The sequence below is a fragment of the Periplaneta americana genome, chromosome 4 (genome assembly GCF_040183065.1).
Source record: "Periplaneta americana isolate PAMFEO1 chromosome 4, P.americana_PAMFEO1_priV1, whole genome shotgun sequence".
NCBI classification, from domain to species: Eukaryota; Metazoa; Arthropoda; class Insecta; order Blattodea; family Blattidae; genus Periplaneta; species Periplaneta americana.
This window is the reverse complement of record NC_091120.1, coordinates 164,290,492-164,314,200: the sequence shown is the minus strand read 5'-3', so window position 1 is coordinate 164,314,200 and position 23,709 is coordinate 164,290,492. Positions and strand designations below refer to the sequence as shown.

The following is a 23,709-nucleotide window of genomic DNA, read 5'->3' as shown; positions in this document are numbered from 1 at the left end:
TAACGATCCAAGACATCGTTATGAAGACCTTCATTTTCATAGCATAGCTGAATTCTGCAGATGTTTTACAAAAATAATCAAGGGTCACTTCGTTGAAGGCATCTTCCACAATTGCTCGTAATTGTGCCGTTGTGTTGTTGCAGTGATTTCGCACTTTGTCTTTGACGAACCCTAGAGAGCATTATCAGGAGTTGTGAGGTCGGGACTTCGTGGAGGCTAGGCAAAAGGAGCTTGATCATCTGCAGGTCCTCTTCCAGTCCACGTGCTGGGAAAGATCGTATTCAGGTATCAGCATGCTTGCAATACAAAATGTTGCGAATGCACGTTTTTCCCACCTCAACATTTTTGCTTTCCTTGGTGGTTCCACACCAAAGTGGTCACGAAATTCCATCTTCATTGTTACCACAATGTCTCTGCAATGTAGTTGGCTAGCCAGGAAGCTAGAGACGGCCTACAAAGTGGTTAGAGATTGATTAAAGCAAAGTAAGACAACGCAAGCGAGACAGTACAAGAGGCGAAATGTGAAACTTCAAACATTTGAGATAGGAGACAAAGTATTCATACACAGCACAGTGTTGAAAAAGGGAGTAACTAAGAAACTAGCTAAACAATGGACAGGCCCAGTTGAGATAGTAGAAGACTAAATGAAGTCAATTACCGCATTCGCTATGGAGACGGTAGAACACAAGTAGTTCACGTAAATAGGTTAAAGTTGTGGCCCTGTAGAGTCAATGGTCAGGATGACGACATTCACCCTACTGAAAGTAATACGAAAAGTATGTACACGCACTAGTGGGAGAATGATGAAGGACCCTGGAAATGGAATCGAACAGAGAACCCCAAGGTGAAGGGATAATGAGTGAAACGTCAAGAACGGCGACAGAAAATGCGTGGACATCGGAAGATGAGATACTGCTAAGCAAATTAAGAGAAAGAGTAGAAAGAGATGAGGATTTTGAGTCCGAGGACGAAATCCCTCTTGCCTCGTGGAAAGCAAGATTACATGATCCTCCCCAGGCACACAGTTCTACTGACCAGACCACGAGTTCGATTCTCCTCATAATTCAGTAAATGCTCCAGTGTGAGTAATGAAACAGCCGAACAGAGAAGCCAACCAACTTCACCTCGCTATGGATTGCGAACCAGAAATATTTACTAACCTATTTGATTGTAGATTGTCTAATTGTTGTTGTAAGAAAGTGGTCTAACAAAAATATGGGGATGAGATTTACACTCTCTGTTCTCCGGATGTAACAATATTTTCAGCTACTCAGCCGCACTGTCTAACCAGAGGAAACTGAAGAAGCCTGTGTTATCGGATCTGAATGATCTTCGATGTGATATCGTCTATTCCAGGAAAAACTCCAAGTATATTGTATGTATTTATTAACACTACAATTGGGTATACACCCGGTGGCAGTGATATATAATATACAATAATTACAATTACAGAAATAAAATAAAATAAACGTAAATCTATAAATATTAGATGCAATAAACCTAGGACTATAAATAAAAACTACTCTATAATAATGCCTACGATAAGCAAAAGTAAATCTAACTTATAAGTACTTCTGTTTCACCCAACTATTACCAATTTAAATAATTACATATCACCTTAATTTATTTACATACCATCTTAATTACATATCATCTTAATTAATTACATATCACCCTAATTTATTTACATATCAACTAAATTACATACCATCTTAATTAATTACATATCAACTTAATTAATTATATATCAACTCAATTAGTTACATGGCACAACTTAAATAATTACACTGTACCTCCAATTACATTTTCAGTCTAATCTTCTCAACCTTTCCTTAAATGTATTGATTTTAAGAGGACCACCCTGAAAGATTGCCGCAGGTAAGCTGTTCCAGTCTACTATTGTGCGGTTAACAAAGGAAAATTTTGCCACGTCTGTTCTTTGTTTTCTACATTTAAACTTCCTAATATGATCAGCCCTTCCTAAGTATGATGGTGTTGCTAATCTAGCATTGATATCGGTCCATGCTTTGTGTCCCATATGTGCCTTAAACAATGCGGTGAGTCTGGTTTTTCGTCGCCTTGATTTGAGAGGTTCCCACCCTAAATCTTTTACTATCTCCTCACCATGTCCCTTCCCCATTTTGACATATTTTGCTGCCTTGTGTTGGACCTTTTCTATTGAATCGATTTGGTTTTGTCTGTACAGATCCCAACCTACTTCTCCATATTCCATAATATTAAGTAGAGCACGAAGCTCGTCTGGAGATGCCAAAGTTCAAAATGGCACATGTAAAATTTACTTCTACTTTTGTAACTTAAAATAACTGTATCATAAATAATTCTGTTGATCCAAGTTAACTGCTATGTAATATGATATAGATTTTGAAAGTTTTTGAACAATGAAATAAGATATGTTTCTAAGCTTAGGATTAATTTAACACAAGAATATAATAGCATATAATATAAACTTAAAGGTTATTCTGCCTAAATATTCAATTTCAAACATATCTCAAATGATAATTTAAAAGAAAGCTTAGTTGATGTGAAAGTTGAAGTTAGACATGTCACAACTAAAACTCTTTCGTGAGTAAGTATACGATTACCTTAATTTAATCATTGTGCTACTCGAACTTACTGTATGTATGTGTTCTAGGTTTCGAGAATGCAAGACGTACTGCCGGTGGTGTAACATGAAACACAGCGTAAGCAAAGAGAGCCATGAAGGACAGGTGACGTCACTCACCAGCTGGAATGCTACCAGTACTCAGCACATAACTCACATGTGGCAAGCAGGACAGCAGAAGACACGTAAGCGCAAGTGCATGAGGGATCCTCGCCTCTGTATGAATAATACTGATGTTGATTTGCATTTTTCATATGTTCCCGACATGTCGCACAAGGCAAGGTCCCCGGTGATCCTGCTCTGCAGAATGCCGTACGAGGCCTCACGGAGACTGGGGCAACAGCGGCGATTATTATTGCAGTGCTCAGGATGCGAGACATGGTGCGAGGTGCCTCGCAGGTGACCTGGACAACAGTTGCAAGTGGGAGAAGTTGCGACACTGACGGCAAATGAAGGTGTTCCGTTGGATGCTCTCCCTCCTCACGCGGTGCATCCGGGATTTGTGAATAAGTAACGCACCTACCCACAAACATGGATAACCTAGTTTAGGCATATGACTTGAAAAAGATGGAAAAAAAATAAAAAATAAAAAAAACAATGTGTGTGTAAAGTATGAGTGAGGAGAGAAGAATGCATATCAGCGCCCCGGAAAGAAAAGGAATGAGTGAGAGAGAGAGAAATACTGTATTATCTTAGATTGTAAGGTTTTATTGTAAAGAAAAGGAAAACTATTCAAACGGTCTTACTAATAAAAGCCCTGTATACAGACGTTTAACTGTCTTATACAATGAGTAGCTCGTTTATAAGTCGTGTGTAAATTCCGTACTAATAATCACTACATACGTCGTGTATAACAATATAACTGTTACACAGCTACGTCATAGTTTCGTCATTACGAAAGGTAATAAAATATCTTAGGTTCTCTATTGCATCCGGTAGAGTGCTCTAATGTGCCATGTTAAATATCGATAGTACAACTGGCTCTAATCGATTACCACACTACATTTTGGTCAAAGAGTACAAGCTACAGCAATATTATTCTAATAATTCTATGATCTTTGGTTTGTTCTTCTATGGTTACAAGGTAACCATCATCATAAAATGACAGTCGATATGAACAGCTGTTAGAGGGGCGGCCATTTTTTCGCTATATACAACGCTTAAACAAGGGGTTTCGTGTATATAACTACTGCAAGGCAATTCCCATTGTATAGTTACAGCCTGTTTATACGTCCATAGCTTATTCACGGTTTATTAGTAACGTTTTCTGTCTCAACTCTGCATAAGTCTCGTATAAAAACTATAAACTGTTTATTAGTAAGACTGAAAATCTATTATTTTAACTAAGGTTGATAAGTGTTATAGCTAACGCCATGCAACGAACCGAACCGAAGCAACACAAAATTATAGAATATCTCAAAATTTAACACAGAAAACCCAAAACCAATTAGAATGTATAAACCAAATTTTAAAATCATTATTAGTGATTTTGCTCTGCTTTGTAATTCTGCGACCACCAGATTCATAGTATACATGGTGTGCATTTGTAGGCCAATGTCAAGGAAATAAATATCTCGTAAGCCTGCATGAGCAGAAAGAGTCCCTGACACAAGATTAACCCTCTGTTAACTCTTTCTGTTGCTTGTGTGTGTGTGACTGTATTCCAGAATCTAATCCACGATCACTAGGCCAGATAAGTTCAATGAAAAAGCACATGCCATTGAGGCATCGTCTTTTTGAAATGAAGGGGGCATTGTTATGCCCTAGGGCTTAAGAACGCCCTGTAGCATGATTTCCTGTCGGGTATTAAATTTGAAACTGTCCAGGAACAGTGTCAGCGAAATACATGGTTTTAAGCAGACACCCAATGAAACCCCAGCTTGTGAAGTAGATAGATGCTTAGCCAGTGTTAAAGAGTTTTGTCGCACATGCGATAAATCACTGCCTATGATAAAAGTATTCTTATGCCACGAATTACTGCTGGACTAACCGCATTGGCCCAGTGCAACAAAGCCTGCATTTTAATTGGTTAAATTATATCACACATTGTTCGAACTCTTTTCTTACGCATAGTCTCATTAAAGTGACTTATCACTGTATTGCACTGAATCGAATTAATTGTAACAGATGTTTGATTAAGACGACATCTTTAAGCATGTATAATCATAAGGGGTTTAAAGCCCATCTCACCTGGTGGATAGCATTGGTTGTACCCCAACCGGGAAACCGATAGGGGAACATAAAAAGTGATGGTGAGAGGATTGGTGATAGACAGTGATACAGTGAGTCATAATCAGAGTTTTTGGTAAAGAAGAAGTGGAAGACAATACATTGTCATAGCGTCAGCTCCGACAAGAGAGTTACCATGTAAGTAACTCTTTGTGTACAGTGAATCACTAAATTATTCGGACAATGCCTCTTTATTACTAATTAATACGGTCACATGTGTAAAAAGTATCAATAAGGAATTTTAAGTGAACTGTTGGAAAGTTTACTTTTCAAAGATTATACATAGTGGGTTTAATGTATATTTTTACTTTGATTAGGAAGCAGTAGTGGGGTTCGAACCCATATACGTCATAATGTGACTTCAACATAAGTTTTCGGACACCAATCAGTGACAACAGATTAAGTTGTCTGCAGTCTATAGAATAACATAGTCAGATACACGAATAGTCACTACCGGTATATAACAGTGTGTGCCCTCAGTAGCTCAGTATTGTGTAGTGTATAGAAACAAATGGGGCGTAGAGGAAAAGACAGTATGTTCGAGCAGCGTCAGTCAGTGGTCTTCCACCATGCAAGGGGAAATTCCGATACATCAGTGGCGTATACTGGTTAAAGGGTATGGGCTACCGCTGACCCTATTATTACACAAAATATATCTAACAATTACTTTAATTTTAATTACTATGGTAAAACTAATAATACAAAATTATTACATTATGTTATATTATAAAATTTTTCTTTTGTAATTTCCTTGGGCTACCACCGGTAGCCCGCAAAATACGCCCCCGCGATACATAGCCGATATACTACAGATGAAGAAGAGCACAGTGGCGGATATTGCTCAGAGATATTCAGAGATGAAGACAGACTTGAATTGTATCCTCACTCAGGACGTCCAAGGACATATTCCATGCGAGAAGAAGCAATAATAGTACGGAAGGTAAAAAAAATCCTAGATTAAGTGCTCCAAGAATTGCTTCTGAGGTCAATGAAGAACTAGGGAAAGAAGTCCATCCCGAGACTGTTAGAAAAGTTCTGAGGAGAAACAATTTTCATGGCCGGGTGGCAAGAAACAAGCCCTACATCAACAAAATAAACAAGAGTAAAAGACTACTGTTCGCAAAAGAGTACCTAGAAAAGCATCAGGATTGGTGGAATCGAATTATCTTTTCAGACGAGAGTAAATTTAATATCAGCGAATCAGATGGCCAGATTACAGTATCGCGAAGACCCAATGAAGAGTTTAGCGAACAAAATATGTAAGTAACAGTTAAGCATGGTGTTGGCAGTGTAATGGTATGGGGGTATATGTCCGCAAGCGGAGTTGGCAATCTAGTGTTCATTGACGGAAAAATGGACAAGTATTCATACTTTCAACTCCTGAAGGATAATCTACAGCAAAGTGAGAAAAAAATGGGGATTCATGACTGGTTCGCATCCTACCAAGATAATGACTCCAAGCATACGTCCTATATTGTACAACTCTGGTCGCTGTACCAGTGCCCCAAGGTACTCCATCCTACTCCGCAGTCTCCAGGGATGAATGTGATTGAACATTTATGGGACAGGTTGGAAAAACAAGTGAGGAAACCCCCAATAAAATCAAAACAACATCTTAAGGAGAGGCTTCGGAAAGAATGGCGAAACGTGTGCAAGGTTTACACAAGAAAATTGGTGCAAAGCATGTCTGAATGATTAGCAGAAATTGTAAAACGAAAGGGAGGCCAGCCAGGTATTGAATATTTTTTATACAGATACAGAACTAATTTTATTTAGAAAGATGTCCTGTGTCCGAATAATTTTGTTAACCAAAGAATGACTTAAGTTTCAATTTATTGTGAATTTTATTTCTGTTTATAACTATTAACATATATGTTTAATTAAGATATGATTGTATATATGTGGCACGAGTAAAGAATTATATTTTTCCTTTCAAAAGTTATATGTAAAGAGACAAATGTGTTTAGCGCACTTATACCCTTCACGTCCAAATAATTCAGTGACTCACTGTATATATTTTGAATATATTTAATAAATCAAGTATAGTTTCATTCACAACTAATTCAGTCTAGAACCTAAGTTCAGTAACCATATAATTTTTCTATAATATCCTGAGAGCCCCAGCTCTTTCAGTAAACTCGTTTCTTTTCCATTATCAAGTGTAATGGTGGTGTCAGAAATCCTGGTAAGTGTGAGCGGAGTCAAACGCAGTAGTCATCCGTTCAGCAAGTCACCCAACTTCAGTTGACAGACCACAACAGTAGTAGTAATAGCAGAGCAGGTAGAAGAGAAAGTGACGTTACTTCCTCTAGTTCAGTGGTTCGTCGCCGAATGGCGCTAGCCCTGTTTTCTGTGCCCAATTTCAGGATTGCTATTCAAGTGAATGCAAAAGGTTTTTAAAAATAACCCATTAGATAAGAATGTATTGTAGAGTACTTAGTTACAATATTTTACTTCTTTAAAAATGTAATATTACTACATTAACAAATTGTGAGTTATATAACACAACCCTGAATAGTAAATCCTTGTGCCGGCTTCAGCCAGAAATACGCAAAAAAAAAAAAGTATAGCATCGCAAAAATGAACATTTTTATGGCATTATAATTGACATGAAATTATAGTTTTTATACACAAGAAAGAATGTAATATAATAAAGGAGACACTTTATTTTCACCAATAGTTTTTATCTACTATTTAGTCATTAGTTGCAGTTGTATCTGGTTTATACGTAATTCAGGGGAACAAAAAATATTACGTGCAATAAGACTCATACATTAAGCTTCGATATTATATCTATGTTAATGTAAGTTTTGAACTTTTGAAATACCTAAGTTATTTTGTGTTTTGTAAAAATAATTTGGTAGCACTGTATTAAGTAGTATGCTACTTATTGGAGAATATTAAATTAACAACTTTTCCATGAGATCTATTACTTTCTCATATGCTTGATTAGAAACCTCTTATGATGTGGAAACGTAGTAAACAAATGTAATAAAATTGTAAACCAGGTTAAGTTGTAGCCTAGCTGCAAAGTAGAATTATACTGTACTTTTGTTACTGAAATAACTTTTACGTTAATTATGACTAAAGTGCTATTATTAAAAATAAAATAATTAATAATTAAACATGCATATTTAGTGAAGTAGAAGCTAGGTGCTTGGATTCAATTAGGAGTTCACAATTAGTACTTTAATATAGCACATTTTTTAACCCGTAAGCACACGCGCTGGGGTAAAAAATACCCAGGCGTTATTTTATTTGTTGGCAACACTGTCCATCAATTTTAAATTCATCCCGCATTTTCAGTATCTTTCTTTCAGATCTTGGTGCATTGTTGTACGTATGATTGAGTTACGCTTAATTTACAATGACGCGACACGCGACGCGACATCGCAGTATCGCCAGGGGGGTTTAACTCAAATGATAGATGTTGGATGCTCATAGATGTTCCATAGTTTGCCGCATGTGGTCAGGACAGCGCTGGCTGTATTTCGATCACAGAGTTTGTAAAATTAGCAGTACAAAACTCTTTGGTTTCGAAAGTTCTTTGGTTATAAGTTTTCCCAATATGACAGTTTTAAACAGATATTATTAACATCCATTATTTACAGAATTTGTCAGTTTTATAATATTCGGATTATTATTACTATTACTATATAGCTAATCTGCATTTTCATTCGAGGACAAAGTAGCCATATTAGTGTACTGTATAGTGTGTATGACCTATTAACCTCATTTGTTCAGTTTATGAATTGTTGGATGTTGGCATTCCTATTCTGTTTAAATCTTGTATAAATTATGGAATAGACGAACATGGCTGCTTAAGGAAGAAATTTGAACAGATCGAGTTAATTGAGAAGTTACTGGTGCTTTCCTGCAACAAGAAATAATTCGCAATGTTGAAGGTAAGAAAGAAATATGTTTGAGATTACATCTACACGGTTCAACTTTTCTTTCAACTTCACACATTCAAGCAATGCCTGCAAGATTGGTATTTAATAATAACGGAAGTGCACACAATGTGCAGGATAATATATTATTTTAGCTTTCGCTGCTGCAGAACTTGGTCAGTGAAACTATAATCGGTTTTTACACTCCATCACATGGTATTTTGGTATTTTAATATTAATATGGCGTACCTTGTAGATAGAAAATCTTAATGTATCTTAATTCAACATGCACTTTAAACTTGATTCTTTCAATATTCTTCTCAGACTGCGTGCGTACGAGCATGAAAAACTGAACCGTGTAGATGCAGCTTAACTGCACCGTCATGTTTTCTAATTTAAACTGAATTATTCTGTCATATCTTAAACGTTTATTAAACTGAGATCTGTAATTGTTTGCAGGGATAAACTTCAGAATGCGATTACCTTCCTTCTACCACTACCACATGATGAACTGACTTCTGTGTTGAATTACAACAGTGTATTAGGCCTAACTGCAATTACGCCAAGAGCTTTAAAGGTAAGCTAACAGTTAATATACACTTTGGGTATGAACGAACATATTATTTTTGTATATAGCTAAGTTAAGTTGGTCAGACATCTTAAAATTCGTGGGACAAAATCTGATATGACTAAATATGTTGTTCCCGGTGTAATTCTTTACAGTTGCGTTACCAAAGGATGGCGGGGTACCTTAGCTTGGTAACGCAATAGTAAAGAAGTGTTGTTCCCGAAAAAAGATATGTTAGAAATTTGACTTTACAGTTAACAGTAATACCTTTACTGGAATAATTTTGATAAAATAAAAGGAGTTAAATTGCCGGAGATATTTATTATTTTTATAGACTCGTGGATAGAATTCTTCCAGGAATATTTCACAAACGTTGACTATACTGCAATCCTTCAATTGTTCTGTGAAATGTAGTGTTATTAATGCATTATATGATAGTAGGTTACTGCTGGTTTGTTTCAGTTAATAGAAAGACAAATGGCGGAGTTTTACACTGTGAATGTGCTGCAGTGTACTGTCAGAAATCGGATAGTAATGAGAAGACCTGGTTATTCCTGTTTCCTGTGCCAAGTAATGCAGCACAGCTTAAAAGGTAAGCAATGGCATTGGCATAAGCTCAATGCAAAGATATCCTTATATATCATCAGTAAATAGTCAGGGTTGGTAAACTGTAGTGATTTTTAAATTTAAGTGAGAATTATTTGTCAAATTCATATTTGTTTATTAAAATGAGTTTTTGCCTTCTTTTGTAATTCATTTAAACTTAATTTGTGCATTAATTCCTACATAATTGTGTATTTTGTTAATGTGTTATTTTAAGTAATTAACAACATCGCTTCAAAAATAATTTACTATGTTTACACATAGGCCTCATTATTAATACATGAAGAGTTACAGCACTAATAACCTGCACTTAATGATAATAATAATTAGCTTAGACTTAGGCAAGATATTATGCTCAATTTGTTATTCATTAGAAAAGAATTCAACTATTTAGGGAGATTAATATTTACAAATAAATTTATCAGAAGAGCTTAGCATTGTGTGTTTTCAGAATAAATACATAGTCCATTTGGCATTGTGCAACTTTTACTTTGAATATTGTTATGAGCTACAACTATTCATTTCAATCCTCAGCATCATACTGTGCTTTAATTAGGTGGTGATTCCGAAAGTAGGCTCTACTTGACTACCTGTACCATGTGTTCTGTTGCTCCTTAATTAGGAGTTGGGAAAAGACATATGAGAAGCAAACTTTCAAAACCTGTCCATTTCTTCAGAAAATGCTAGAATTATATGTCTGTAATAAACAAAGATTTTTCTGTGGTGAAATTTTATATGAATTCATAGGAAGAAAAATATATTTCACCATAGAAAATATTTTGTTCATTGCAGAGATGCAAGTTTGCTAATCGTATATATTGCTAATAGTTTTAAGAAGCAGCAGAACAGCCATATGTAAAAGTTTATTTTATTTTTTTTTCAGGAAGTTAATTTCTCATCTTAATCATGTTAGGTGCATATAATTTTAATCTGTGATTTAAGTAGTAACAATTATTTGATGTAAATAAAATGAAAATTATTTTATTTACATCATGATTAAATCATTAATTTAAATTAATACCAACCCTGGTTTGTGTATTTTTTTTAAGATAATAATAGAATTTTGATTGTAACAGGTACCACATGTGGGCAGCTGTGGCACAAAATCCTCATCCTTACAGAAGGGCCTATATATGTGCAAGCCATTTTCGCAGTAATCAGTATAACAGTGACTTCAGATATAACTTACTAAGAGGGGCCATTCCATCAAGGGATGCTTGGTATCCCACTTAAGAACTACGACCCACTTCATCACCAGCCTACTTACATTAACCTTTTTCACCACCTAACATAATTGCTTCATTCAATGCACTTCACTGTGGCATCAATTTGAACCTGTATTCTCTTTCATTGAGTGATTCATTCATTGTCTTTATCTTTTAACAAAATTGTGTTTAATTTTGTTGACAAGTGTATGGTAATGGACTTCATTAATTATTATTATTATTATTATTATTATTATTATTATTATTATTATTAAAGGTAAAAGGTAAAGGTATCCTCGTAACATGTCAAGAAGGCATTTGGGGGGCATGGAGGTAGAGCCCCATGCTTTCCATGACCTCGGTACTAGAATGAATTATTATTATTATTATTATTATTATTATTATTATTATTATCATTGTTATCTCATTTCGTTTAATGTGTTGATTTCTTCAGTTAATTGAAGGAAAATAAAGGGAATTCATTCATTCATCTGAAAAAAAAAAGTAGAGTACTTTACTTCTACATTATGAGCAATATAATTTTTGTAATATATAGGGCAATGATAAATCTAACGATCTTTAAGACCCTAAGTTAACATTACATAGTAATATAAATACAAATAATAATTACTAGTACAATGAGCATTTCAGTTGTGTCATCTATAGGGCATAGGAGGGAGTCCAGTGGCAGCGATACGAATCTACAAATTCTGCAACTGGTGAGATTTGGGTGCATTAATTAGAATGTTTAGAGAGTAAATATGTTGTTGTTTTCTAATGTCAGGCGTCTGACAATAAAGTCATTTGACCTCTTGCACTCCAATATTTTTCAAAGATATTATCATGACCAGAGTAAATATGTTGATGTTTTCTAATGCCAGGCATTTGACAATAAAGTTATTTGACCTCTTGCACTCCAGTATTTTTCAAAATTATTGTCATGGTCAGCCACTGAAGCACAGATTTTGAGGTGTTCCGAATCCATTTCTTGGTTTGAGTAGCACAATGGACAGTTAGGAGACTGATATATTCCAATTCTATGCAGCAAAATAGTCCCCCAATCGGATTTCTGGGCGGGACTACTTTAATGGTACAGAAGCAACTAAATTTTTTATAATGGAATGCTTGTATAACATCAGCTAAGAAGAGAGTAAATATGGTACAATATTTTGTCTCTTCTCACTTTATATATCTCTTGGATATGGAACAACAAGTTTTGACGGAGAAATCATTGTAATAAGTGAAAGTCTCAGGAATCTTCTATGCCACATCAATAAATTTAAGAATGCAGTTATATTGTCAGACTCCAAAGCAGCTATTCTATCAATAGTCTCTAAATACATACTTTCATCTCAAACAGCAGAAATAACTAAAATGCTCTCTCAATTAATATCACTCAATAAAAGAATTGTATTCCAGTGGATACCATGCCATTGTGGAATCCTGGAAAACGAGAATGCTGATGCTTTAGCAAAGAAGGGCAGCACTGCTACTTACAGACCTGTTACTAAATCTACGTATTACTCTGTGAAAAGATTTATTAAATCTACATACTTAGACTTCAACAAACAAAATTTGATAACACAAATCTCAAGGGAAAAAATGGAACTCTCTGCATCATAATCCACAGTTAATTCCCGATTTACCACGAAAATCGTCTGTAGCTGCATTTAGATTGGCAACAGGCCATGACTGTCTGGCCAAACAAACACCTGCATAGAATTGGAATATATCAGTCCCCTAACTACCCACTGTGCAACTCAAACCAAGAAATGGATTCGGAACACCTCAAAATCTGTGCTTCAGTGGCTGGCCATAATAATATCTTCGAAAAATATTGGAGTGCAAGAGGTCAAATGACTTTGTCAAACCCCTGGCATTAGAATACAACAACAACATATTTTGAGCAATGGGGCCACAACCAAATCAAACACTCAGTATCAAAGCTCAAAATTAGGAAATGTTGCGAAGTATAGACTTATCTCTAATAAATTGTATTGCACTTTTTCTAATATGTTCAGTGTTTTGAATCAACTATACATCAGAGGATGAAAAATATTTTTTTTACTTGTATTTCTTAATGGTGTTTTTATTAAAAGTCTAAGTTAATTTTATGTTTGTTGTAGACAAATAGTTTTCTTTGTATTCTTTATCAGTGATGATTATTGATTACTTAGATTTTTAATATCCATATATTAAACTAATGGCAGTTACTTTTAAAAATAGATGTTCAGCTCTGACGGTGTAAAACAAATAAAGTGGTGTTTTATAAATGTTTATGAACGTGCGTTGTACTATGTCACAGCAAAACATCTTATGACTATTTTCAAGCTAATGTTTGACATAAAAAAATTAAGAGCGAATTATAATTATATAACTGACCAATAATAACTTCGAAGTCAATATTCCAAAGTCAATCTTTGTTTTTATCTTCCAATACATGATACATAACATTATTTTAAAATAGTGCTTAAGGTGTTTTGGAGAGAAGTATCCTATCCTATTCGCATCCTGTATCTCAATTACATATTTGATCTAGAAGATGCAAAAACTTTTATTAGTCAAATTTGATAAATTAATTTAATAAAAGGGTTAAATGACGGTGTTAAAAGAGGGAGTGTGTTAATGGTTTTCAGTTTCATGTTCAACCATTATATTTATATTCACATGTTAAAACAAAAATGTGATATAAATATTGTGGTTAAACATGTTATTTAAACTGATAAACCATTACACACTCCTTTGGCGATATGAAAAATACCAGTATGTGTTGGTATAATAGGTATCTGCAGTACCGATCGTGCTCTAATGCTGGCATAACGGATACCTGTAATACCGATCAGGCCGTGTAACAAGGGATGTAGTTCCGCATTCTGCCGCTATGTGTAACGAGATGTAGTTCAGATGTTTTGCCGTCAAGTGTCTCGACGTCGCGTGTCGAAGGTAATGCATTGAGTTGGGGGGGGGGGGGGGGGGTCCGCGTCGCGGACTGGTGTTCACAATTCCCGACTTGAATCGCTGGTTCTTGTTGATTAGGAAACTGAAAATGAAAGGATGCCTGCCTTCTCGGTTTTTGGAGTAGAAGAAATCAACATATCCTAACTATATGCGGATGACATCTTCGCAATTTGATGATGTCCTGTATATCATTGGCCCTCAAATACAAAAACATCCAATGCGGGGCATCCAGCAGAGCGTCTAAACGTAACTTTGAGGTTAAGTTTCACTAATAGTTGGTATCTCTCTTTAAGAACTTATTTCTCTCTCTTTACTATTTTCGTATTGTAACCACACAATGTCCATTAGGCCTACAGTTTTAGAAACAAGTCCTGTAATCTGGGATAAATTAAAAGCACCCCATTAAATGGAAAATCTTTGAGGGCAATTTCACGAAGGTGGAAGAAGGATACCTATTGGAAAAAAAAGTAAATTTTCCGAAATTCATGGGAGCCATAGATGGAAAGCATTGTGTATTTCACGTAAACAAACCGTAATATAAAAGGTGAACCGTAAACAATGTCATTAATTTCAGAGGGTTATTCTTTGAGATATTTTAAACAAAAAAATTAATATAATTTTTGTTTTCCTTTTGCTTCCTTTTCGAGATAAAAACTGTTTTATATGAAACATTTCTTACCGTCTTTTGGAAAAACCATTGATTTAATTCCCAATATGTTCAGTCAATTTAAGAGAGCACTGTATTATGATAATAAATACGCAGAAATTTGATGTAACAAATGTAACGTTTTAAAATGCCTTTTCAGAACGAAAATTTACAATTGTTCAGATAAAATTTCTGCATATTTGAACGACAAAAACTATTTTTTGTATCATAATACACTGCTCTCTTAAATTGACTAAGCATATTGGGAATTAAGTTAATTCAGTGGCTTTCCCAAAATACGCCATGAAATATTTCACATAAAATAATTTTTTTTTCTCGAATATGAAGCAAAAACGAGCAAAATTATATTAACCTTGTTTGTTTGAAATATCCCAAAGAATAACCCCTTGAAATTAATGACATTACCCACGACTCACTCTGTATCATTCAGGGTATCCTTTAACCAATTCTATCAACATCTCATCTGAAAAAGTATTCAATTTTTTTTGCAGACGACGCTATAATAAACAAAACACATACGCATTCCGGTAACGTCGCGCGGTAAAAGTTAACTCAATTTTAACTTTTGTCGCGTCGCGATCTGCGTCGTGACGTCATGGAACTCGGATTTCCTATTGGTCCATAATTTATATAATGTCGCATCGCTGTGTCGTGTCGCGTATGTCGCGTCATTGTAAACGATGCATAAGTTTTCTTGTGGCTGCACAAGTTTACATATGTTTATATAAAGACCGGGTAAGAAACACCCCGCGCGTGTGGTTAAGAAACAGTAGTAGCGAATAATTTTGACAGTGTTCCATTTGTATTTTACATTTCAAAATGGACTTAGAGTCTAGACAAAGTCGTCAAATAGTAGGCTGGCTGGATGAAGAAGACGAACAAGAAATTATTCAAGGTGAATCAGAAGATGAAGATGATCATATTCCGGAAAGTGAACATAATACCGATACAGAACAGGAACAGGAACAGGAAGCAGATGGTAGTGATGACGACTGTGACGACAACGCTCCACTATCTCAGTTTACTACTTACAAAGGTAAAGACGGGACTTCTTGGAGGAAGAGTGTACCACCTCGAAATGTTAGGACCAGAGCGTGCAATATAGTTACTCACCTTCTGGGCTGTAAGGGACAAGCTCGCCAAGCAAAGTTACCACTAGAAACCTGGTCGTGTCTAATAGATGATAACATCATAGATGATATTGTCAAGTACACAAATATTTACATCAGATCTATCTAGAACAACTTCGTTCGCGAACATGATCCTTCGATAACTGATCAGACTAAGATAAAAGCACTTTTTGTTCTGTTATATTTTGCTGGTGCACTGAAGTCAGCTAAACTTAACGCTAAAGATTTGTGGACAACTGATGGAACAGGAATTCCTTTGTTTCCAGCAACAATGGGAATAAACAAATTCTTCTTTCTTTTGCGGTGCCTTCGTTTCGACGACATTATTACAAGAGAAATTAGAAAAGCGACTGCTAGACTTGCTCCAATGAGAAGTGTTTTTGACTCTATCATAAAGAACTTCCAGAAAAGTTATACAGTTGCTGAATATTGCACCATCGATGAAAATTTGGAGCCCTTCGGAGGACACTGCTTATTCAGACAGTATATCAAAAGCAAACCAGCCAAATATGGCATAAAAATATTTGGACTAGCTGATTCCCGCACTTTCTATGTGTTGAACTTGGAAATATACTGTGATATGCAACCAGAAGGCCAATACTGTCAATCAAATTCTCCATCTGATGTGGTCAAACGGCTGATTACTCCAATTAGTGGAACTGGGAGAAATGTTACGTTTGATAACTGGTTTATGAGTGTGCCACTTGCCAAAGAACTTCTCAGTGATCACATTTAACATGTGTTGGAAATGTAAGACTAAATAAACGTGAAATTCTTCCTGAATTTGTGCAGAAAAGGCGTGAACAATTTGCAGTATTTTTGGATTCCAGGATAGACTGACTCTCACTTCCTATGTTCCAAAAGCAGGAAAAGTTGTTCTAGTAGCTTCCACTATGCATTATGATGATGCAATTGATCCAGACACCAGAGAGGAAAAGAAACCGGAAATAATAACGTTTTACAATGCTACTAAAGGAGGAATTGATGTATTGGATGAACTATGCGGTACATACAGCATGTCCAGGAAATCCCGACGTTGGCCACTTACCGTGTTTTTTGATCTTCTCAACATCACAGCAATTAATTCTTCAGTTATTTATAAAACTAACAATGGTACTTCACAAGGACCAATCATCCGCCTATCATTTCTGAAGGAACTGGCTCTTGGATTGGTGAAAAATCATTCGGCTCATCGGTTGACATTGAAGAATTTTCCTTTGGAAATCAGATCCACTATTCGAAGAATGAATGGTGTGGAGGAACTAACCCAACCAACACAGAAACGAATGAAGATGTCCTCAAGTCGATGTGAGCTGTGTCCTAGGAAGAAGGATCGAAAAACTAATACTTCATGCCATAGATCCAACAAGATGATTTGTAAAGAACATTCGGTGCCTTTTTGTGAGGAGTGTGCTTATACCGGAAGTGGTGATAGTGAATGAATGGACGAGTGACGCCCATAAATACTTTCTCTTTCATTTTTACATTTGTGTTTGCACTGAAATAAAAAACATAATATTGTGGTGCTTTTAATGGAAGACTTTCACTCAAAGTTAGTATTCATATGATTAGTTGTTAAATTAAAAAGAAGTGTTCAAATTACTTTAAAATATTCCTAACAATTATAAAATTATAGCATTTCAGTATTAATTATATTTTGTTGTTAGTAACACTTTATTTATTTTGGGGTAAAAAATACCCAACGCGTGTGCTACCGCTATAAAATAATGTGCATGTGCTGGCGGGTTAACCGGCACATAGATTGAAAAATGTTCAGATGTAGAAAGTCTATGGTAATCAACACAAGATAATCATTTTCTAATTCCAAAATGTCGCTATAGAGGATCCTGGTTAAATTTTTTCTGTCAGAATATATTTAAATCTGCTATCCCACAAGAATTAATATATTTCGCTAGTGCTCTGAATTGTCACTCTAAATAATTCAAGGGTTCTTTCTTAGCCAAACGTGTTCTTTGTAGTGTCAATTACGTGTAATGTATTTTCTAAAATCGTGTACCTGTAATGCTAGAATCCTTTATACAGGGCAGACGAGGGAGTCTTTGAGTTCAGCGTATCTGCAAGGTCGTTCATTCACCTTTGAATTCTTTTGTATTTTCACTTTCCTCGAACCCATCACAGTTTATGACTGTAAAAAATGTATCAATTTTGAAAAACCCACACTAAAAAGCTGAAATGTTGGTCTGGATTTCATTCACTGGAAGGAATTACGGTCAATGTAACTAGACATAATTTTGGGCATTCAGGTGTGGAGTAATGGCATATAAATGCATACAAGCACATGATTAGCTAAGGCATTCTTCTGATTTTCGGGTGTCACATCCAATTATTTTTTACTCGGATATTTAAAGATGCTGAATCAACTACTGTGTTATTTAGCATCAATGGAATTGGTCATAGTCAGATGGTATTTGGTAAGGGTACATTGTTATGAGAAAGGATTGATGTCCTCTTCGTTGGATTTTTTCTCTTTTCTTTTTTTTAAGATATCGAGGCAAGTTTGGGAAAATATGCATTATGACATACAGTTTTGGTCGTCAGTTCTTGCGTGGAAGTCCCACCTCGGCAATAATAAATTTATCGGCTCTTACAATCAAAAGTCGCCCTCGGTAGTGCAGTTGGTATAGCGCTGGCCTTCTATTCTCGAGGTTGCGAGTTCGATCCCGACCTAGATTGATGGCTTTTAAGTGTGTTTAAATGCGACAGGCTCATGTCAGTAGATTTACTGGCATGTAAAAAAAACTCCTGTGGGACAAAATTCCGACACACCGGCGAAGCTGATATAACCTCTGCAGTTGCGAGTGTCGTTAAATAAATCTTAATTTTAAAAAATCACAATCAAAACCACAGAAAAATGGATATCACAGATATAAGAATGAGCATATAGTTTTCTGTGTTCGTGGAATTGCTCTACACCACTTCTGAAAAATAGTCTAGACTTTGGGTGATATAAAAGAAACGTCTCTTCCATACAGATTACACAGTATAATTGGATTTACATCAAGAACAAAACAATTAGGCTTATTACTACTCGCTCACATAAACAACACAATAAAAATCACCCGAACACCACAAGAAATATCTTCTTAATTACATAGCAGAACGAGTTCTACCTGCTCTGTCCATAGTATTAAGAGGAAAACTGCAATCTTAGAATGATCACCACGCAAATGTTTCGCTCAGTTGCCGTGGTGACACTAGAGGGTTTAAAAGTCCCATTAGACCCTTGCTGAGTTACCACTTCCTATTCTAAACGCTCTGGTAATAGTAGTAGCAGTAGTAGTAGTAGTAGTAGTAGTAGTAGTAGTAGTAGTAGTAGTAGTAGTGGTAGTAGCAGTAGCAGTAGTAGTAGCACAAAATAAAATAAATTTTTACTCAAATATTTAAAACAGATTTTCAAAATGCAGAATAACTACACCCTAAACAATTAGCTGATAGATTGCAGCATATGAAAGTTACCAGATCCACCAAATTAATGTTTCTTGATATTGAGAATCTTTACACTAATATCGCTTTGGATGAAACTACAGTTAATAAAAGATAGATTATGTTAACTTAATACAGACGAAAATCTTATTTGTCAATTGATTAATTTACTGTCTGTGCTAAACAAAATTATTTTTCTTTTGATAAACAAGATTTTTCAACAATCTGATGGAGTAGCCATGAGTGATTCACTCTCAAGTCTTTTAGCAGAGATTTTTTGCAACATCTTGAACAACAGTACGTACCTAAATTCATGTCTCAGTTTAATCTTAAATTATACAATAGATACGTTGATGATACTATCATAGTTTTAGAAGGAAATACAGATACATCTAAAGATTCACTTCAATCGTTTAACAGTATGCATAATAAATTGAAGTTCACAATTGAATCTGAAACTCAGGAATCAATCAATTTTTTGGATCTGAAACTTGTCAAAAAAGCTGGTCAATTCATTTTTGATATTCACCGAAAAAACCACAACTACCACTTATAGTATACATAGTTCCTCTAATCACTCACAATCTCATAAGACATGAGCAGTTTTAATACCAGTAAACTTTAGTAGTCTTTACGAAACGGCCGAAATTAACAGAGGTCGGTGCACTTAGCCACAAGTAAGGTAATAAAGGAACATTTCAAAGCATCATGCCATTTGGAGGATTTAATCATGCTTGATGTAGAAATTGTAATTAAAGAGAAGAAAAAAAAAACCTATAAACTGGAATTGAAATAACAGTTGAAATGATGAAATCAACAAGAACAATTTCAAAATATTAATGGTTATATAATATACTATATATATTTTCTCTCCATATTGTTCTCTGAATTGCTTCTGATATTGGTACGGGTAATGTTTCGTTCATTTTGGAACATACCTTAGTGTCTACTTTGTGATTTTTCAATTCCTTCTTCTTCCCAATATCCAAGCATCCTGTTCTAGTTCCCAAACAGATGGGCGTTTTGTGACATCAGGTTATAACATCTTTCTGTGTGGCAGATACAAAATTTGTAAGATCATTTACACTTCTCTGCTACAATGGGATGTCTCAGAACAGGTTTAATGGAAGAATGATTAAGTGAATGAATAAATAAGTAAATTAATTAATGGCTAAGTGAATAAATAAATAAATTAGTGAATAAATAAGTAGGTAAATAAATCAATTTCAACAGACCATGTGGTAGATATTTTAGCAGATATAAGATAATGTAAGATCTTTCGTAATGCGTCCGAATCTAATGGTTGCAATCCATATCACGGGAAGAATAGGGTGTAACCCTATGATAAAAGTTTTAAACATTTCTACAATTATGTCACAAACCTATCCATAAAATCTATCTGCATTCAGACCTTTGAATTCCGACAGATGGCACCACACAGCAGAATCATGATATCTCCTGTACAAAATTGCGACTTAAAAATCATTTCCAATATAAAATTAGTAATGCACAGTAAGTCCACTAGAATCTGCAATGCTTGCCTTCAGGCCCCTCCACCATAAAAAAATTAAATGCAACTCTCATTCAAGTCCATGCAATTAAAAAAAAAGAACCATGGTCCAAAAGATGAAAATTTGAGATATTAAACATGTGGTGAGCGTATTGTAGTGGCCATCTACCGAATTGACGCAACACCTAAAGTTTTATATATGCTATAGCGTTGTTAATGTGTATTGTAGAATTTTAATGTGATTTTACCCTATCTGACAAAAATGCTTTACATCAGTATGTCCCTTATTAGTCCACTTTTCTGCATTTCTTTCCGTCCTGTTGAACGATATTAATATTTTTAGTAACAATGGTTATTAAAGGAGAAAAATTCGCTCCAGTGTCGGGATCGAACCCGGGTCCTTGGTTCTACGTACCAACCGCTTAGTACGTAGAGCCAAGGACCCGGGTTCGGACCTGACACTGCACAGTGTGTAATTTCAAGCATCTAGCCGGCCAAAAATCAATTTTCACACCCTATCTTTAATGCTAAATTCTTATATAGACGTGTTTATAACACACCAAAGTATACTATCCAAGTGTAGACAGATGCTTACATCTGTTAGGGGGCCCACACAATAGAGCGAAAGTTGCATGTCTCTGATAAGATCATTTACGCTGCACAGGTGGGCGCGAAGTATGTGTTTGGATGGTGCAAAGTGGTAAAGTTAATACAGTATTTTTTCTAATACAGAGTGTGGATATATTATAAGAAGGTATGTACTTACATATAAGCTAATTTTCGTGACAAAAATTAATATCTTATTGTCTAGAATAAGTGTCTGGATAAACATGTGCAAAGAGTTTGAGTTTTACCTTATTATATATTTCGAGTTGACTTTCTATCACCTCGATAAAATTTTGTAGAGATATTCATTATACTTTTCTGAATACGATGTCGTGATTTTTTCTGCAAACAGGTGCAGACAGAGTAGCTATTAATTATTTTCAGACACCATGCGCTCCGTAATCCGGAGAGCTGTTTTCCAGATGTGGAACAAGAGCGAGAGAAAAGTGAAATTCTCAAATATAATTGAACATTTTTGTCTCAAAGATTACTCTGAAGACATTTTACAGTCAATAAAAAAATTAATTAAATTTCTATGCTCGAAAATTCGATTACGGTGGGGAAAAAACAGCAGAAATGTGATAAATGTCTCAAAATATAATGCACTATGTTTCAACCAAGATGCAAAGTCTGAAAATAAAATATATAATACTTTGCCATCTACTACAAAACAATTCCAATTTGATTCTGCCAGCACAAGCATTCGAGACATCCACGTAAACTTTTCGGAGACTTAGCGAAAGATCAAAACGGAAAAAAAGCTAGTCCACATTTTAAAGAAAGATCGCCAGAAGAAAAGCTTTCTGTTGCCCATACGAATTTCAGAACTTCTAGAAAAAGAGATGCGGCCAATATTGTAGGAGAGCTTCATTTGCATTACTTCAATGTGCGACAAAATGGAAAAAAAAAAAAAAATTGTAAAAATTGATTTTGCAGGAACGACCAACAATTGTCACCTAATAAGGATCTCGCTTTAATTACTGATCTACAGTTGACCTCAAATAAATATAAAGAATTAAGGGAAATACAAAATCTTGTAACAGTTAATTTAGATCCATCATTTTACTTATTGCGAAACATTGAAGATAGGATAGGTTCAGGCATGTTGACATGACATGTGGACATGATAAAACAAAGCAGTCGCAATAAAAACGATGCAAATACCGCAAGAATATTTTTCAGGGAGGTTTCCACTTTCGCATATATTACGGGAATAGATGGAAATCTAATAAGTCGTTTACACATAATATATCAGAAACCTTTTTCATATGGTTTTGCAATACTGATGAACGGGCACTTGACATGTATGCAAGGGAGACAAGGGAATTATATTTATGCTTGCACAAATAGTATTATATGCCTACAACCCTTCACAAACTCTTGGCTCATGGACAGAAGGTCACAGGACACTATCCCCACCTAGCCTAGAACTCACGAGCCGCCACTGGGAAGGTTGGATAGGAACTTCAAATTTTGTACACTGAAAGATCGCATTTATAACAAATTTTCTGCGAAAAAAATTTGAAATCGATCTATAAGACAGTAAATAGTGTTTGGAACATTAGTGGTAGTTTGGAAGTCCTGATGCTGTCGCTTGGAAGAAGGCAAGCTCTGTATAGTACCTGTGTCACCAGGCAATGACGAGTAAGTACGGAATCTGACATCGAACATAACAGTGTACTGTAACTATATAACTATAGGTTTAAATTGAGAGAAATTTAATGCCATACTAGTCTAATTGTTCGCGTGATGGAATCTTTTACCATATACATGAGCAATTACTACTGTAACTTGAATTAAATGATGTTAATCAGTTAAAGAAAATCTCAAGTTACCCTTGGAAATACTGCTTGCTTATTAGCTACTTTTTTTTGAGTTCATAGAGAGAGGGTTACATCAATGCATAATTCCTGACATAAAGACAAGTTATCAATAATTTGCCTAGTTAGTAAATTAATAGAAAATTTACGTTGTACGATACTTGAAATAATTTTGAGGTTTATAGGTAAAGTATTGAAAAATTATATTAGATCCTTAAAAAAAGTGTTTTTTCTTATTTACTGTATATAATTGAGGCGGTAGCTGGAAAATGGACCCATAGTTCTATAGGCCCTTTTTTGGCAGAATGTTCAATTCGATTCTCCCTTTTAAAATCTAGTTGCTTACTTAGTTTCGTTACAACATCTTATAAACAGAGGGCAGGATGTGCACTTAAGTGTAAACTGAACTCTGAAGATAAACTTTGAAGTGAGTGTGAATCCATTCCAGATTAATAT

The 23,709-nt window shown here is 35.2% G+C and overlaps 1 protein-coding gene and 1 long non-coding RNA gene across 7 annotated transcripts in view; both read left to right on the top strand.

The window, feature by feature from the left end:
- LOC138698387 (uncharacterized) overlaps positions 1-23,709 on the top strand; it is a 107,402-nt gene that overhangs the window by 26,289 nt on the left and 57,404 nt on the right. For 3 of the 6 annotated variants that reach the window (XR_011331861.1, XR_011331858.1, XR_011331859.1), the window contains one exon: positions 2,654-7,655. Coding sequence is in view for 1 of the 6 variants with exons in the window: in XM_069824257.1 (XP_069680358.1) it covers positions 7,184-7,244 (61 nt within the window). In the remaining 5 variants the exon portion in view is untranslated. Of the gene's footprint in view, positions 1-143; positions 7,656-18,414; positions 21,582-23,709 lie in introns of those variants that run through there. The other 3 variants (XR_011331860.1, XM_069824257.1, XM_069824259.1) reach the window with 3 other exon arrangements.
- Positions 8,750-11,581, top strand: LOC138698386 (uncharacterized). Its single transcript, XR_011331857.1, has 3 exons — positions 8,750-9,319; positions 9,773-9,902; positions 10,990-11,581. It is a non-coding gene; the product is annotated as an uncharacterized lncRNA (long non-coding RNA).